Source organism: Branchiostoma floridae, chromosome 7 (genome assembly GCF_000003815.2).
Source record: "Branchiostoma floridae strain S238N-H82 chromosome 7, Bfl_VNyyK, whole genome shotgun sequence".
NCBI lineage: Eukaryota > Metazoa > Chordata > Leptocardii > Amphioxiformes > Branchiostomatidae > Branchiostoma > Branchiostoma floridae.
The window spans coordinates 5,742,200-5,760,974 of record NC_049985.1 but is presented as its reverse complement, the minus strand read 5'-3'; the positions used below and the strand labels follow the sequence as shown (position 1 = coordinate 5,760,974).

The 18,775-nt window shown below is 40.8% G+C and overlaps 2 protein-coding genes across 2 annotated transcripts in view; one reads left to right on the top strand and one right to left on the bottom strand.

Moving 5' to 3' along the window:
- Window positions 1-7,702, top strand: part of LOC118419800 (TLC domain-containing protein 4-B-like) — a 10,642-nt gene extending 2,940 nt beyond the window's left edge. Inside the window, exons 3-7 of the mRNA XM_035826400.1 lie at window positions 2,959-3,048; window positions 3,729-3,787; window positions 4,572-4,666; window positions 5,539-5,612; window positions 5,811-7,702. Coding sequence (XP_035682293.1) covers window positions 2,959-3,048; window positions 3,729-3,787; window positions 4,572-4,666; window positions 5,539-5,612; window positions 5,811-6,105 — 613 coding nt within the window. The 3' untranslated portion in view covers window positions 6,106-7,702. The remainder of the gene's footprint in view (window positions 1-2,958; window positions 3,049-3,728; window positions 3,788-4,571; window positions 4,667-5,538; window positions 5,613-5,810) is intronic.
- A 721-nt stretch (window positions 7,703-8,423) lies between these two features.
- Window positions 8,424-17,393, bottom strand: LOC118419869 (transmembrane protein 272-like). Its single transcript, XM_035826523.1, has 4 exons — window positions 17,062-17,393; window positions 10,804-10,984; window positions 9,321-9,380; window positions 8,424-9,061 (listed from the first exon to the last, which is right to left on the bottom strand). The coding sequence occupies exons 1-4, from the start codon at window positions 17,068-17,070 to the stop codon at window positions 8,592-8,594; spliced, it is 720 nt and encodes a 239-aa protein (XP_035682416.1). The 5' UTR covers window positions 17,071-17,393; the 3' UTR covers window positions 8,424-8,591.
- Between the last annotated feature and the right edge of the window lie 1,382 nt (window positions 17,394-18,775).

Here is an 18,775-nt window from a genome sequence, read left to right as displayed (position 1 = left end):
CGTCAGAGATTTCATTTGGTTTTAAATGGTTAGTCACTAACATAGCGGACTGTTTCTAGCAACCTTTCTTATCCTTAAACTATAATGTTTAGAAATCGATGCGCATTTTACTCAATATGACCGCTAGATAGCTATAAAAAATTAAGCTTCTAAGAAAACATAAGAATGTCTAGCGAAAATTTGTCTGAAATTTGTAGAAGACACTGTCCCACATAAATAGAAAATAAAGCTTATTCTGAGCGATATCGATGTACATGTACCTTGAATGCAATGGTCAATTCATAGAATTGAATCTAAATTAGTCTGGCAGATACTGCAACATGAATACCAACATCCAACTGGGCATACTTCAATTATCTCAGCCCGAGACCAGACACTAAAACGTCCATTCATCATAACTATATTGCGCTACAATTGTACAAGGTACGAAGCATGGCATCTACTGATGCATCTGTTCATACATGTGTTCCTTTCGTGAGAGCGGTGGTATTGTAATCAGTTCGTGTGTTTGTTTGTCTTGATGTGTGCAATTAAAGATAACAGAGTGCCATGATGTAATGCGGAAGTGGGTACCTGTAGAATTGCAGTTATTGGGTTCCTTCCTGTTTAATTTCAATAACAACCTGTAAAAATCCAAAACTATATTTTCTGATTCATGCTGGTTTAAGTTATCTGTTTATTTGTCACATCACTGCAATGTGTCCCATATACCCATTATCAAGTCTAACATTAAATCATTGCGTCTCTTAATTTGTCAATGAGCTAATCAGTACACCATACTGGACAGCTGGAAGTAACGTTTATAATACACTCTGGTCACCAATGTCATGAGCAGGTAAGATATTGTACGTAACATTTTGTACCCGTCATACAGTACTATATGTACATTACTGAGCTTACTTAATGTCGCATTTAGGGAGTTTTTAAATCTAGAAACTTTTTAAGATAAACGTTACGTCGAATGTCGAGCTAACATCATCACGTCGTCCTACGTCACGTCGTACTTGAACCTTCTACGTCGTACTCACGTCACCTCACGCCACGCCATACGCACGACATAATATAGTTTGCTTGAAAGACGACATTATAGATCAGTACAACTTGATTGGGCTTTTGGATAGAATATTAAACCATCAACGTTTTTGTCTTTAGAGCCGACTTAGAGTTCTGCTGTTGGGTTCCATGACGTCACAGATTTGGGCAGCTGTTAGGCGTGACGTCAGCCACAGTCGATCACATGTGCGGAGAGCGTGTTAGAACGACATAATGGGGTATTGGATTGGAAACACGATTCTGCAGTGAACTGGAAATGTTCTTAACTGGTTAGAATAAACTGTATCCAATTTGTGTGGAGACTGTGACAACAGCTAACACAACACTTGTCTATTGAAAGTGGAAGTACCGACAACAAGCAGGATACGTGTTTATACTGTAAATTCTACAGCAAACCCATCGGCACACAAACACTAGAGGCATGTGATAATATGTCGTTACGGGTGGTACGATGTTTTATTTTTGTCATAACGTTACATATAGCTCCAAGCACTAAACCCACATTACTCTAAAATTCCAGCCTTAGCATATGAATTATGATGCTATAAAGGGAAAATGTATTTAGACTCAATACCGCCGCCCCAAACAGATAGGGACTGCTAATTTTCCCCTTGTGTACAGTTGGAATTGAGCTCGCACGCGCCATAAACATGTGACACGCACTGGCATCGATATAACTGTACAAGGTCGCCAGCGGTATCATTTCACGGTTCAGTACAGCCCCTGCCGACTGCGGGTTTAAACACTGTGTCAGACCTTACACACATTATTGGGGACCCGCGTGCATTATTGAGGAAGGGATTTGGGAGAATGAGTACATTGATGTGATGAGATTTGGAACTAGATAAATTGTATCGGGGCAGGTTATTTCAGCTGGTTGGTTTTCTATGGGGGAATAAATGGGGTGCCTTTCAGTATGTAGTAATCTGTATCAACCCTAAAGGCTTTTATTGTTTATCTGTCACGTTAACGGTAGTACTTGTCTCCCTATACGCCTGTTGGCGCTGACTGCATTCGATATGTAAAATTTCTATTTCATGTATTTTCATTATGCCATATGTAAGAATATCCAAATTTTCCACATAGTTCAATTCCGGATTGTCCAATTCCACAGCAACGACAACATACAGTGTAATTAAACTTGTAGAAGGAAGTTCGTGTATAATGAATGAGTGTAGGACGCTCTTGATGTCATAAACCATTCATTGAGAAGTGTAAGTTTTAATGTTTGCATCAGGGTGTATACCGTCTAATAATCAACATGTTTTTCTACATTATCAAGAGCGCTTACTTGACATTTTACATCGTTTGCTTTCTAAGTGTATTTCTTCATGTTGTTTTATGATTCTTTTATATTCTCAAACAAGCATGAGCCAAAAGCGACTACGTAAAACTTCAGTGCTAATTGAACCAAGGGGTGATAGGTCCTGGCAAATTCCACCCCTCCGGATCCACAACAATCACTACTGTCACTGTCTGTCATAATGTTTTATTATGAAAACAGCTGTCATGTCCGGCAGAGATAGCTATCACTGTAATATCCGAGGGACATGTGGCCACGTAAATTACGGCAGTTGAGCTAGCTTCCATAGCAGGCTATCTGGGGCCCTTTCCCGCCTTTTTTGCTAATAATACAGTTTTGCTTCTTTTTGTACTAGGTTTCTTTTTGTACTACCGGCCCGATGGTCAAGCGACCTAGTACAAAAAGAATTGGGCAGCAAAAGTGTATTATGAGCCAGAAAAGATGGGAAAGGCCCCAGATAGCCTATTATTGAGGTCAAGTTTACTGTTAGGCAGGGGTTTCACATTCAGTGTTTCTTTTCATTCTTCGAAATTCCCCTCCCAGATGGATATTAAAACTATCTATAACTTATGTTTTAATCCTCTACTTTATCCTCAATTTAGAATCATGTCCATTGCGCATGCGCTGACGGCATCATTCCTATCACTCCTGGCCTTCTTCGTTGACGAGGGATTGACACCAGATGCTGTCAGGTCAGTGGCCTGCCTTATCACAGTGCTGATTGCCATATCACTACGCTAATCGTCGTCTCGATGACATCTCATGTCCATGGACATTTGCCATGTAGAGTTACTTCAGCTGTCATTTCACAGTTTGCACTTGGGTGTGATTGGTGACCATGAGCAGTTGTTATGATAACAAGGAACTCATGATATTATGGCTAAAGACTAATTGTCAGGCTTTAAAAACATAGCGATAAACTCAAAATGATTCGCGGTCTTTCCTTCCGCTTGCTCAAAAGAATTCAACTTATTTGATGCTATAGACGAATTTGATTAAAGTAATCTTTCCAGTGTGCAGATAGGTAATTACACCAGAGAGTGATTCGATACTACAGTGTAAATCATATATGATGATACATACACTTTGTATTTAGATGTACTTAATTAGTTTGATGGGCCTGTAGGTGCATGTAGTTGTATAGAGCCTTACGAAAGCCATGGCCATTGTGCTTTTGTCGTGTAAAAAGTTTCTATGTAATCCTTCGGGTCGATGTAAGGACCTGCGGCGCAGAAATATTTTCACATTCTCACATTGAGAAAATGGCGTGAAATCAAGTTTCTTTTTATAAATCGCTCTGCCCTAATGAAGAACAAAAGGAACAGGACCTTTTGGGTGACCTCTTTCGATTTGGAATATTGTTCATTCACAGATATGACTCCCATATTGTGCTGCTGGGTTCGGCCATTCTTCTGGGTTACGCGTTGGCAGGTATGTGTCCGTGCAGAAGCAATATGCAGATTTTGTTTGGACTATGCTCCTTTGTTCATTTCCTAACATTTTCTTGATAATAGTTATAACCTAATACCTTTTCTGTGAAATCTGTTGAATTTTTCTTACACGTCGCCAAAAACTTTAATAAAATTCAGGTTAAAATCCTGAATTAGTTTCATTCTTATCATGACTCAATCTTCTTTTACATTTTCCAACTGCAATACGCATTTGCGAATAGAATGCAATGGATTACTCCGTATAACCCTTACATACATCTATGATATAAACATTGAGAAATAAATCAGTAAATAATTACATAATATTGGAGTATCACTGGATAACAAGGTCCTGTATCCATGATCACAACCAGGATATTTGCAACAACAGCCATCATTTCAGGTGACCGTACGCGTCTGTCACCTTTCTCAGTGAAATACTGACTGGTTCTATTCCGAAGTGCAGCTAGGTGTCATTGCTAACAATGCGATCCCAAACGTATTTAGCGTTGTCCCTAGGAGAGGGTAGACGGCCACCGTAACGTCGGTTGTTGTAAATATCTTTGTTACCCAGTGTGATATTAAATGTTGGGACTATTTTGTAATGCCAAAAAGCACTGATGCTTGTCTGAAACGTCTGGCCGTTCCCAAAATCATATCCAGTTGCTTCAGTAACTTTGAGTTACTCAAGCAACTGGATATGATTAGTTACTTTGAGTTGCTTGAGTAATATTACCTGAATGTCTAATATTTATCATTTCGCAATGAATTTGTGTACATGACAGATCTAGTTGAGACGTGTGTGCGACCACGTGCCCTGTGGACAACAGACATGGTGTTCCATCACGTGATCTGCCTCTGCATCCCGTGTGTCTACTTTGTAAGTATCAGAGGATTCCTCCGTGTGTGTGTCCCATTTCTTTCCTTTCTTCTCTAATTAAATGTGTATTATTTTGTTCACTAAGTACAAAGTAGGCACATAAGATGTAGATAGTAAGGAATATACGGAAGCGTAGCTGCTGCTTTTAGAATTTCTGCCTCAAATTTAGCGCATTAAAATTCGTGTTAGTCCACAAAAGAAACTTTAAATTGGAGGCAACACAACAACACACCATCTTATATGATTTCTAAGTTTGTGTTGTTTTGTTTGGCAGTCAGAAGGGCACGAGGAGGCCTGGGTTGGGGGTGGTTCGTGAGTTAGCGCCCTTTCGGGATGGCCGTCAAGTATCACAGTCCCCGGCGACTTCATTATTTTGGAAGATCGAGTGACTCAATACGTCACGTGACCTATCAAGTAACGATAACTGCCACTGGTTTTCAAATCGGTAGGTATGACGCACATGTCGTGGGGAAAACGGTAATTCGTTGTAACGTTTTTGCTTTATCTTTTGGTAATAGGATTATCAGACGTCACAGCCAGAAATATGATAAAAGGAGATGTCTTAATTCAAGGCACACTGGAGATGTCTTAATGAAAGACACTATAAGTAATCGCAAGACCTCATTCTAGTTTAGAATGAATCTCCGATGAGACGAGCCGATCAAAAGCCATTTTGTAAGTAATTTACCCGTCATGCTTTGTAATGTTCAACAGCACAGCAGTGGTGGAGCAACTGAATGATAATGACGCTGTCCGACGAACGACAACGTCAGTTACTAAGAAAAAAAGGCCTCAAGTTCCGATATTGCCTTAGAATACTTCAAAAAACTATGTTAAAGCATATACATTTTCTTTCGTGACTTTTGTTACAGATGTACAGATGCGCCCCCTATTACGGAAACATCGGGTGGATGGCAGAGATATCTAGTCCATTCTTACATATAAGGTAACATCTTATGTCGATTTAAGTTGGTGGTAACTAAGTACAGACTGAAATGATGTAATAAGGGCTGTTGTGCTGTCGAACAATGTTGTCTCACATTGGTTTATGTTTATATCATTAAGTCGTGAAAAAATCACTCCACTTTTCCGAGCCAAAATATCCTAATTTGCATACATTTGCATGTATAATTTGCATACGCAGACGATTGCTAATGATGACGGGTTCGAAGAAGACGTCCCAAGCCTACAAGGTCAACGGCATCCTGTTCGTCCTAACGTTCTTCGTCTTCCGGATCGCCGTCATCCCGTGGTTCTGGCACAACTGGCTATTCCGGCTGACCGTCAATCCGGATTATTACCTCCCCGAGAACGCCGTGCCCCTCAATACCTCCATATCAGAAGGAATCATCATGAACGTGCTGAATTCTTATTGGTTCGTGAGATTGTGCATTGTCACGTGGAGGCATCTCTCCCTTTCAAAAGAACACGACGAATGAGAAATCAGCCAATCAGCACAGACTATTTTATCAGGAGATTTAAAACAGAAAGAAAAGCTATCTAGCAATAGGACACGGACTATGTGATCGAAAGGGAAAGGAGAAAAGTGACACCTTTAAGTTAGTCTGCAAAATTATAGAATTATATGTACTAATTCTGTAATGTTACATGAGGTTATCATCACTGTTCAATTTTGTATGTACGTTGTTGTTGTTTAACTTTTCCTGTCTTTTCATGATGACGTAAAGGTTAGGTTTTAATCTATTGTTTGAGTGCGTCAACATCTAGTGTTGTATCGAACGATTCTGAAATGAAATTAGCAGGCAGTCAGGCACTTCTGACGCCAAATGAGGTTTATCCTAGTGAATAATTTATTGAATATAAGAGATACTGCAGTACCTCGTTTTGATGTACCACATTCAATCTAACATTTAGTATGTCAAATGAAGAGATGCAGTTGAGATTTCATGTTCCAGCTGGACATGCACACTTCGAACTGTGAACTGGCTTATTCGTAAGTATGTCCGTCACTAAAACGCTATTACACAGGGCGTACTATTTCGTAGAAGAAAAGTGGAGCATAAAATGTTCCATATCACTGACAGTAGATTCCTTGTGCGTTGAAGGCGTTATAAAGAAGTTATAGTGTGTCTAGACCTATTCTTGCATTGTCAGATTTGTACTTCTAGATGAAATGTGTATTTTGGGACAAAGGAAGATATGATACTGTATCCCCGTGGTGAGTGTGGTCACGCTAGACAAGACTAAATAGTGTAAGGAGGCTCACGATTCTAAATACGCATATGCAGAGATATGCATTATGGTAAGGTGAAGGCCCCTAATACAAAACCAAACATGTCTGGACATTTCCGAAAATAATTTCATCAGGTGAGAAAAACTGGCTGTGTAAAAAGAAAAGTCTTATATCCTATGTTTGGCCATTGTTCTGTTAACAAATCTGGGGCCTACACATTTGACGTAGAAACTACAATGCATTTCTTTACGCATGCGTACTTAGGATCATGAATCTCCTTTAGGACATAGTGACCAAAAGTGACCTTTCCTTCAACTCCTAACATGAACTTTAGCTGATGAAAAAAAGTTGGCAAAATACCATTATGTAAATTTACTTGTACAAGGAAAAATGCAGTGTTGCCGCCGGTGTAGTAAGTAATCTAGGCTGTATTTTAGAACATTGATTGTGTTTGTCTTGTTATGTTAATGTACATTGGAATTCGGAAGGTATACACATAAGAAATGTAAATTTTCATGAAATGTATGTGCAATACTGCAAAGATTCTACAATTTTTATTGCCATTTTGTTTTTAAAAGCACATAAACAATAAATACTGCATCAGTGCGATACAAAATGCTGCTAACATGTAGATCGACTTATTCTGCTGGTCATTGTGACTTTCGAGCGGAATTTCTTGCAATTTCAAAGGCAGAATCAATTTTTGTACCAATTGTGAAAGCACTGTTCTCGCAAGTAGTGTACAAGTAGCCATTACAAACCAAATGTTTCCAAGATGTATTTTCGCTCTTAATGTCCAAAGTATGTTAGATTCTCTGAATAGATTTGATGTTCAAATTGAAGTGGTTGTTTGTTGCCCTTTATTGCTACCTATGCGTCCAGATCATAATGCCAGACATTACTTCATATTATCAACACGTCCACAACTGCAGAGTAAGTACAGGAAATGTCAGTACCGCTAGGTGGCGCTATTATCACGTATGTCATTCATTGACGTCAGTTGACCTTTAAGTCTAAATGTTGACTTCAACGTGCGAAAAAAATGATGATATTTAACGTAGATGGCACAATAAAAGATAAATAGAGCAAGTTCGCAATGTTCATACTTGACACTGTAAACTTTTCACATATACCGTTATTCTTATGGCTTTTTTCCATTTTCCTCTTACAATCATTAGAATTGATAGAGAAAAATATTGCACGGAACACATTGAGATTATCATTTTTGATAGTTAGTAATGATACCTGTGCATCTTTTGTAATGACATTGCGTCGTTATGTCTATCATTTTGTTAAAATCTGATTCTTTTAATTTCATTTTATTTATGTTCTGACATTTTTACCCAGGGTTTCCCGCCTTAGTATTACTGTCCCTACTTTGCAGTGGGGCCTACTCTCCAAGCAGAGGTTAGGCTCCGGCTGATTTTTAAACGTTTTTTTAGTCGTTTTTTCGGGCTTTCTCATTTGGTCATTTTTCTTGAAGTACGCCAGACACAGCAAGATATAAAAGAAATAGAAAGCCCGATAAAAACGACTAAAACAAAAGTTTAAAAAACGGCCGGAGCCTAACCTCTGCTTGGAGAGTAGTGGGGCCCTGCGTCAAGGATTCACAGGCTATGGTATAGTTTTATGGTGCTGGTACGTAGTAACAATGTTGATCTTCCTGGTATTCTGAGGGTCACTATTCGGTCAGGCTAGTAGTAGGAACGTTGTTTGAACATTCATTAGTTACTATGGAGATAGCGTTCTGGAGTCTTCCGGGTCGCCCTCCTCTTCGCCCTCCCCACCCCGGCTGAGAATCATGATACACAGCAAGAGCAACCCGATGAGTGCCATGAGAGAATATCCCACACAGATGGCACCGAACGCGAGAAGGTACACCGTCGGGCTGCAGTAATGGCTCGGCGTCAGACGGGGGCGCTCGAAAGGCGGCATGTACACCTTGAACACCCAGTAGTTCCCCAGGATGAACCACACGAAGAGGAAGAGTCCCACGAACATGTCGAAGCACCGCACACCGGCGTTGGACTCCCGGGTCGCGAAGCTGTCGTTCATGCCCACGTAGTCGTCCGACTCGTTCTTCCGCGCCTCGTAACTCTGCCACAGCATCATCAGCGTCTTCAGCATGCCAAAAGCGCCCCCTACCGCCAGGTACACGGGGATCTTTGGCTCGATAGGGCAGCTATGGAGATTCTGGATGCCTAGTCATCGGGTGAAAATACTAACTTTACTTAATTGTGACATTCCTTGAGGTTTAGAAATTGATAGCTGATTAACCAAGAATTCTTTATTACAATGAAATAACAGTTGGCCATTGATCTATAACTATCGAATAAATCACCGAGTGAGCTGAGCTAAGTCTCTAGTCATCTTAGATATCAAGAAAACTGACTTCATTTACCACATTTGGTTAAAATGTATTCTTTTGAAAGAAGAAGTGAGAAGTAAAGTATTTCTTACCAATGAGGAACATCGCCGTGGGTAGAGCCAGGGTGACAAAAAGTAAGACCGTCGCTAGAGCTGGAAAATAAGACCAGAAGTGCATAATTATTATGTTTCTTGTCTCTTATTTTGTTGTTACTTAATCGGTTGGCTTGTTGCAATATTACAGGATAGCTATAGAAGCGCTGAAAGATTTGAGAAAATCTAAATCTAGAAAATGATCTAGTATGAAATCAAGTACATGTAATAGTTCGGTTCACAATTCATACCTCTGCTAAAATGCATGAATTCGTATTGGAAAATTTATGTTTTGTACCACCAGCCCCTGCACAAAAGCATCGACCCCGTTTTATCCCAGATTGCATCAGGCCGCTGATATAAACCCTGGGAGTCCGCCAACAGTCACATAAACAACTTTCATTTAGAAATGTTCAAAACTTTGCCAACAATGCGTGTAACATTTAATTGTATGTTAACCCGTATTGAGTCCAGTTGTAAGTCAAGGTATAAATTGGTGAACTATCCCATGAACTGTCTGCTGGATCAAAGCTATAAGTTTGTCTTGAATGTTCCCGAGTCATATGTCTCCGAGTCGTTGTCGGGGCAGAGTTTTCATATGTTCATCTATTTTACTTTGCACCATCAGTCAATTTTAACAACACAACCGGAATTTTAATGATCAAGTTTGTCAGTGGTTTTAATGAACATGTTGAAAGCAGCACTAACTACCAAAACAATTCGGATTTGTTTTAGTTTGCTACATTGTATAATGGGCAAAGATTAAAAAGAATATAATACGAAAGTTTGCAGACAATTGCAATAGCCACCACTTACAAAGAAGATTTCAATACTGACAAAGCCTATATACACTGCGTTCTCATTGTGCCAATGTCGATGAATTTCGAGAGAAGGATATGTCAGAATTCCTTTGTTCTCCACAAAACGTCCCGGGATGGTCTTAAGGTGGACATAGCAACGAGACTGGCCGACTGTGTCGAGATTATCTTTGAGATCGATTGTCTAAAAGTCAAACAAACCAATTCCTGGGACTGCCTTTACCTAACAGCTCTTATATCTAATCCTCTGTAAGTGGTAGAGGCAATTTGGTGGGTGGACTTTGATGTTGCCAAAGTTGGCAACTGTTAGCGAAAAATCACGTGTGATTCTTGCATTTAAAGTGGGCTATTTGCAGCTTGCTACAAATGTATTTTGTTTTCGTTACAGTCCATGGCCTCCGCCATGTTAACTTGTGGCGTCATGGTTCAGCCATCTTGGAATCTACCAAACATTGGTCGGTGTAGTGTAGTGATGAACCGTCAGCTGACTAATCTCGACCAATCACAGATGGACTCAGCCCAAGCAAGCAAACTTTAAGCTGGAAAGTTTGACGTCATGATCCCATAAACTACGTCATTTATGTTTTATGTAAAACTTTTTCATTCCTGCAAAAGGGTTATAGAATCGAGTGTGTTTCAAGATGTACGACAAAGTGCTTTAATACCTGTTGTTACGAACACTTCGCACACCTTGTCGTAGTAATCCAGTGGGCCACGTGACATGCCGTACGCATCGCGCATGCGCGTGAGTACGGAGCTGCTCGATGACCTCTCGGAGACGTCCGACACTGCATCATCAAACGGTGACGTCACTTCTGACGACGTCAAGTTTCTCCTAGAATCACCCTAAATGAAGTAAGGAAAGATACAAAATTCAACACATCATTTTAAGCCACTGTTTTCTGGGGTTGCTTTAGGTCCGCATGATACGCAATCGTTGGAGAAACCTATCCTTATGGAATAAGCATACTCCACCTATTAGGTGGAAGAAGAATGAATTGTGTTTGCACACAGCCCACCTATGTTATTGTGTGGTGCCTATTATGCAAGTAGTTAAGAAAGCGGGATGAATCTGAAGACCATTTTGAAAAGGATTTGACTGCTCGCTGGCAAAGAGATCCGTCGAAAGCATCACAGTTACCAATTGTAATGGTACAAAATTAATGTCAAAATCGTCGCGTATCTTACTGTTATCAAAGTATAATGTCAAATGATTTTCTGCAATTACGAAAACCATTTCCCTACATCTTCTTTGGTTATAGTTTTTCCCTATAGTTTGTTGGTACCTTATCTTGAATCTACGTTGGCAAGACAGTATCCATCCATCCAGCGTGGGCCTGCTGGGTATTGTTTGGCACGTGGATACTGTAACGCCACAGCAGATCTTCTTGGAGATTACGCTTCCCCTTCATGCTGTTTTTAAGCCCAGTCAGCACTACTGGGTATTGCAGTCAACCTTTCTTTAGTATTCGAGTTTGGTTGTAAATACTAGTACCATTACAAGGTGTTACCATTCTAGTGATCATTTTCAATTAGTATTCAGCACTTGAAGATGACAGCGGTAAGTGTTCAACACTCTCAGGGGATGATATATCTTCATTATTTTATAACGAGTTGAAAACGTTATCAAAGAGTCTTAAACCTTGTGAAAATGATTTTGAAAATGAAGAAAAATTGGCAGAACGAGCTGTGACATACACTGTCCTTGATAATTTTATTCCTATCACTGACTTCTACGTAATCTTATTTGTACACGTTTTGTGTGATCAATCTTTAAAGACTTGCAAAGATTTAAATAACCTAAGTTCGCGGGGATTTAATTTCGCGGTATCGAGACATGGGACTTTTTGCTGTGGTTTTAAGTTCGCGGTAGCACAATGCACTGCAGTCTCTTACTGCTATGGAAAATGTGGTTTTAAGCTCGCGGTGAAGTGCGCGGCCACCGCGAAAACCGCGAACATTTAACCACCGCGAAAGTTTCTGCATTTACAGTACTCTACAATGCAAATTGCACATATATGTACACATCTCTGGTAGACCAACAGCTGGGTTCCAGCAATGGCATTTTGGGATTGTTCTACCTGGTATACTAGTATACTGGCATACATGTTACTAATGAAGTCATCCGTTTTCTTCAAGAAATCAGATAAAGCAAGGTCACTTGTCTTTAAGTGGCCAATATGTTAGATTCAGGCGGAAGATAAGAAGCTTTATTTTGTCCACCTGCAACGTTTGCAAGTAGTAATTCATCTCAGCTACAAGAAGATTGGTAATGACAAGATAAATGATAGATGGAACTAACGGGTTGTTTGTTTGTTGAAAACATACCGACTGGGATACTCGTTGACAAGGGGAGACTTTGCCGCCCTCTCTCGGGACAAGTCAACGTCTCAGTGCAGATCGATCTGTTATGTCGTTACGGAGAACTGTGCCACGGAAACACGGCTCTGCGATGGAAGCAGAGATACTGATGGGAAGGACGATAGTGGGCACTCATCTGATAATGATATGGTGGATACTGGGGTATCAGGCGCTATTCTCTTGCACCAGACAATGTACATGTAATTAGAAGTGGGTGTGGAAAATATTCTGTTGAAAACAGTACCACACTGTTTGCAAAAAGTTTATCAACTCTTGATCAATCCTTAATTCTCCAACTGGTCTGTTTTCTCTTGATTTGTATAACTTTAAAAAAAGTCCTAGTTCTCGTTGGTAGTGATAAATAACAATGCAAAGAGAAATTACAATCCCTTTTTACCTGCATGTATGCAGGTATGGTTTTGATGCTGGTGGAAACTTTTCGGTAGCCGGGGATGTAGGGCGCTGTATCTCGTGAACGGATGGTGCGAGCACGACGATTTTTGGTACGTGGGTTGGGGGTGGTAGCCTGACACTCAGGTGTGATTTTGGGCCTCCTGGCGCTTGACCTTGACATTGAAGGTGGCATTTTTGGTGTTTTGGGGGCACTTTTGGCGCTGTGTGTCCGGAACGATACGCGCGATTGCGACGATTTTTGGTGCATGGGTGGGGGGTTGTTGCCTGTTGCCTAGGATTGACTTTGGGCCTTGTCGCGTTTGAACTTGACCCGGCAGGTCGAATTTTGTGTCCGGGAGGGGTATTTCCGGAGTTATATCTTCTGAACGGCTGGTGCTGGCGCGATGATATTTGGCACATGTGTCGGCGGTGGCTGAATAATGCTCAATTTTGATTTTGGCGCCCTTGGTGCTTGAACTTGACATTTTAGGTTACCTTTTGTGCGGGCACGGGGCGTGCGCTGTATCTCCGGAACGCAAGGTGCCATTGTGTTGCCATTTGATACGTGAGTTGTTTGTGGTGTCCTGGTGGTCAGGTTTGATTTTGGGCCTCCTAGTGCTTGAACTTGATACTGTATAGGTTGACCCTGTTTTAGTGTGGTTGGGGCATCCTCCCAATATCTGCTTGGTTTTAAAAACAGATTATGGTTGGGTGTAGAACCATCATCTGGCCTGGGCCACCTTCAATGTATCAGGTTACTTAGTGGCACTGACAGTTTGCCAGATGACGGGAGTGTGCCAGATTATATATCTGTTGGTCAGGTATAATTGGAGTTTGCTTATTACTCTTTGTGGTGTTTCTAGAGCTGTATAGTACTGAGTTTTAAGTTCCGGTACAAGTTCCTTTACCCTGTTGGCAATCATGGTTGAACTTGAACTTAAACAGAAGAAGATGCAATTTTCTAATGTGGAGGAGAACTGTATAGAGTGTGGGCATAAGAGAAAGGTATGTGTATGATTTGTCCTGTGTTTCTTTTTGTTTCTTTGGTAATGCCATTTCCAATTCCATACTGTATACAGGTAATTTGTTGTTTTGGGCTAGTCATATTCGCTTGGTTTTTGGGCCTGCTTAATCTATGGTACAGGCAGGGTTAAGTGGTGGAGGCTTAGCTTTGTTCTGTTTTAAATTCAGTATCGTTTGTTGCATTTTGTCGCGGCAAATATATGATGAAATTCCCCTTCTAAGCAACTGCTCATTGGTTTGTGGGGATGTTTGCTGAGTGTTTGCTTTGACTACAACAGCTTCTGAACTTTTCAAAGCTTCCATTGCCAGCAGCTTGCCATCTATAAATGGGATTGACAAGGACATTTTTCATAGTAAATCATGCTGTTAAATTTGGCTTAGATACTACAGGAGATTTAGGTTTGGGTTGGATGGATTGAATGAAAATATCATACCACCCTGGGGACTAACTGTTGCTGCTGCATGGGGGCTACCACTATTCATGTTGTCTAATGTCTATGGAACTACAGATAAAAGTATCATTGGTCAAATTATGCGAGTAACATTCCGATGTCAAGTGAATAACACCCCAGAAATAAATCTTTGATGAATATCATTGGAAGAACACAAACCAAGGAGACTTAGCAGCTGCATTAGGTCAGTACATTGAAATAGGAAGATATTAGTATATCATGTGACAGAGTAACTACATGTGCATGGGCCATCTGAGACAAAAAAAGGTAGCGTCTCAACAACTTCAAAGTACTGTGGTTGGTTACATACTTAAGAAATCCAAAATAAGTAATGTTCATCCCTGTCCAAACTTACAAATTCAGAAAATGGAATTTCAGAGTCAGACTTTTGCATGGTGCACAACCAACACAGTAAAAAGCTCATTTTTCCAACCACGTACCACAGACAAAAAGGCAAAAATACACAATAGGTCTACAGAAACCCAATACATTTCATGCAGGCCTGAGGTCTACGAACTCTTGTTAATTCAGTGTTTCATTTGGATTTTAGTCACACACACGCTGTCGTGATGTGTCCATTCTCCAGTCGCTCTTTTGTCGTAAAATGTCAATGATGTACATTCCATGACATGCAAGCGGACCAAACAGTGCCAAAATGATAACTGCGCCGATATATCGTACCTCAGGGGGCAGCGCAGATTTCACCGTATCCGATATAAGCCGTTATTTATTGGAGAGTAAACGTCAAACAAAGGCACCTCATAAGTCAGAACTTGATACTGCATACCAGAAACGTGTAAGCAGCATGTTGATCTATGATGTCTTCTCTGAAAGCATATTTCACAGAGTTTACAGTCTACAAATCCAACTACTTAGGCATAAAAAAAAACAATATGTTTCTGGATACATAACCGACCCTACCAAAAACCTACCGACTAGCCTTTTTAGGTCGACCGCTGGCGCAACACAACATTTTCCTAAGCCTTATCGTAACAATATTTGACAAAATTATCACCGCGGATTTTCTTCAACAGTTTATGATTCGTATGTTACTACACTTTATGATCCTTATTTTAAAACACTTGAGAGAATCTGTTGGGTTTCGAACTCTCTTGAATGGTTTTTCGATTTGATCTTTACTTCGCGTGAACGATATTGAGTGGTAGGACTGAGATCTATGCTCATAACTCCTACAAACATTGATCAAATCAGTAACACCTCAGTCAAACAGCTCTATTAATACTGAGTTATCCCACCGCTGGGAGCGTGGAGATCTGCTGGTAATGCAGGCTACAAAATAGGTCAGCGTGTTCATGGCTCTTCTTATATGAGGTTAAAGGGCGCAACATATAAAATCATATTTACGGTATATACAGCACCATTCTACTTTGAAAGTATGCATGAAAGCTTTATGGTTTTTGCTATTTGTTTAATTTTACAGTCATTCCAGATTGATAAATGATAATTTTGATTTAATTCATAACTGGAGACGTTAAATAACCCATATCATGAGTAAGCATAGCCTGCGCAACTTGTTCATATAGGTTAGTTTCTTCGTATAGGACCTACAACACTTCAACTGGTTCTGCCCCCCTCCAATACCATGCTAGTAAACGACAGTAAGGTCGCTGGAAATTGGGGAAATATAGATAACATGCCAAACAGATTTAGCTGGGTCGCAAGTAAAATCCCTTGGTCAGCTAGCGCCTCTGGCATGTTGTCTGTCTGTATTTGTCTAATTTCTACTAGTTTTCCATCGACCCTTGGAGCCTGGTAGAGCCTGGTAGAGGCTAATAATTCCACACAGACCTCATACGGACTTGAATATATACGCAAGTGTGAACCCACCCAACATCGCCTTGTCACTAGAGGCTGCGACTGCTGGGTGACCATACATTTAACAAATCGCTTGATAAAGAGCTAGTAGTTTCTGTTTTCTGCGTTTTTTTTGTCTTTTGAATCATGCTTTTACATTTTCTGTGCATCATGTTCCAATTGTGAACTTTACAAGGGTCACACATATCCAACTTGGTCGCTGTACGGTCGCACAGAGATCGCCGTCTGAATGGAGAGGGGTCCTAACCGCCGTAAGTGGGGAATAGTTCACCCCAAACGTGTACTTATCGTGCATAATCCCCCCGAACAGCGCTCACGCCGGATGGGAGACGTGTCATTAGTCTGCAGAGCAGCGGCGAGCAATCGGCATAATTACCGCAGACGGCAAGCCTTTCCATCAAATATTTACAAGCAGCGGACGATAATTGTGCCACCAAAATACCTTTCACCCCAAACAACCCGGGATATGAGGACTGATTACAGCCGAAGACACATAAAGAAGTCGATGCAATCGCTGCTGAGAGTTGCACATACGTATTGAATGCATAGGAAGCACAATGCATAAAAGACAATGTGCTTTTCCTGACATTGCTCGCGGTGGTTGGTAGATTCAACAACCTCCAAATTGACCATCATAGAATAGAGCGACCATGAATGATAATTTAACTTCTTGTTCATCAGACATGGTATTTCAGGAAAGACTTGGCCACTTGTGGTATGCCATAACACGTTAAAACAAACGCTCGAGAAGCCGGCAAAACTACAACTTTTCGCAAGGATTCTTATGCCCTCCTCAGTATGGCATGGGTTTTACCCTTGTTAGCTTGTACAATAGACCTATAAGCTAATTTGGCCTACCTGTCGCATGGTTCCCTTGTATGTTTCCTCGTGTGGAGAAGAAAAGAACAGGCAACGGGTAGAAGAAAGCTTCCTCTCCCGTTGCACGACGCCTTGGCTCCACCGCTAGTCTTCGCGCCCCCCGCTACGAGGCCGCTCCTAGAATGACTGCAGTTCTACACGTATATATCGCTTAAAAGACGCAGCAAACATTCACCTAGATCCATCGTCATGTGACTATCATCGAAAAGACGTACAAACGGATGAGTTCAATCGCAATGAACGCGGTGGAAGACTTGTATGTCTTGCCGAGAACGGTGGATCAGGTGCACCATTACCTCTAACTAGCACGACGAATGTCATCGAGGTGCAACTCTCGCGCACTGCGGGGTGCCGGCTCTGGTCTGATTGGCCAACTTCAAATGAGCAACCTGTCTGGAACCGTTGGTGTATTATTAATGGCATGGCGGGGTTTCTTCTGCTCTTTTAGCTGGAAGGGAAGCAGTTGTATATGTTTAAAACCGAGAAAAGTATAAATGTAATGTTTCCCTTCATCTAAATCTGTTCAACAAGTTTTCCAGTTACATGTATTGACTCATTCTGACAGTCCATTCTAGTAGCATTGAAGAAGACGTGATGAATAAGTATCCGAATATTATCCAGTTACGGATTTAATTGTCTTTGAATAAAGTCTATTGTACATAGTATTAGATAGTGCGATTGCAGCGAACGAAAAATACATATTTGTTAGTACAACACTTTTTATAGCGTCTCTATGATTTTATGACAGGCGATATAGCATATCGAGCACCACCTCTAACCTCTTCCGTGCAGTGTTGTACCTGTATTCAGTATTCCCACGATGTTTTTGCAGACTGAATTATTGAAGAAAGGGCTCAGCGTACGGGTTAGAATACCGACTGAAGTTGAAGTAGACCTGCACCCGATCTGACGGTTCGGCTGCGGAACAAAAAGACACTTTGCAGCGCGGTGAAAGGAACAAAAGTGTGAGGGATATGGACGCCGGTTTCCGTTAAGGCTTCGGTGCTTTGATCCATATTTTATGACCATAAAGGTGTCAAATTACCACTTAGTTTCTTGTTGCTGTGTACCAACATGTGAATGGAAATAATTTTTAAAGATGTCACCCCAAAAACAGCATACGATGAACAATTTGAATATTGGAATTGCTACAGGAACAACATTGTCATTGTTTTCATTCATGTGTTTGCCTTGTTATTTGAAATTCATCGCCTTTCATAACTTCGCAAGAAAGTTAATGGTTTTGACATTGTGACTTCGATGTATAACTTTAATGGTATTCATCATATGTAACACGTTTTCAGCGAACGTGAACAGTTCACAAATTCACTAGAATACAAATGAAATACCAGACTCATCGATGAAAGCAATGCTGAACCTTTTTTTGTCCGTATTGGAGGTCACCATCTATGGTAAACCGATTTCTGATCATGAACTGAAGAAGCTTGTGGTACGATGTTGTGTGTTATGCACTTAAGTCTAATGCCATGTCACCCAGACTGTCTGCCCTTAGCAATTGGACGGACTCGCCACCGCCCAGGTCAACGTAACGGTTCGATCGAAGAAAGTAGGTCATAGTCGCATCTTCCCGTAACCTTTCAGGCGTGCCAGAGAACACCCAAGTACAAGCTTCCTGCATTTGCTGTTCCTTCGTGATTAATTGACAGCCAGCTGGCACGACGAAGCGCACTTA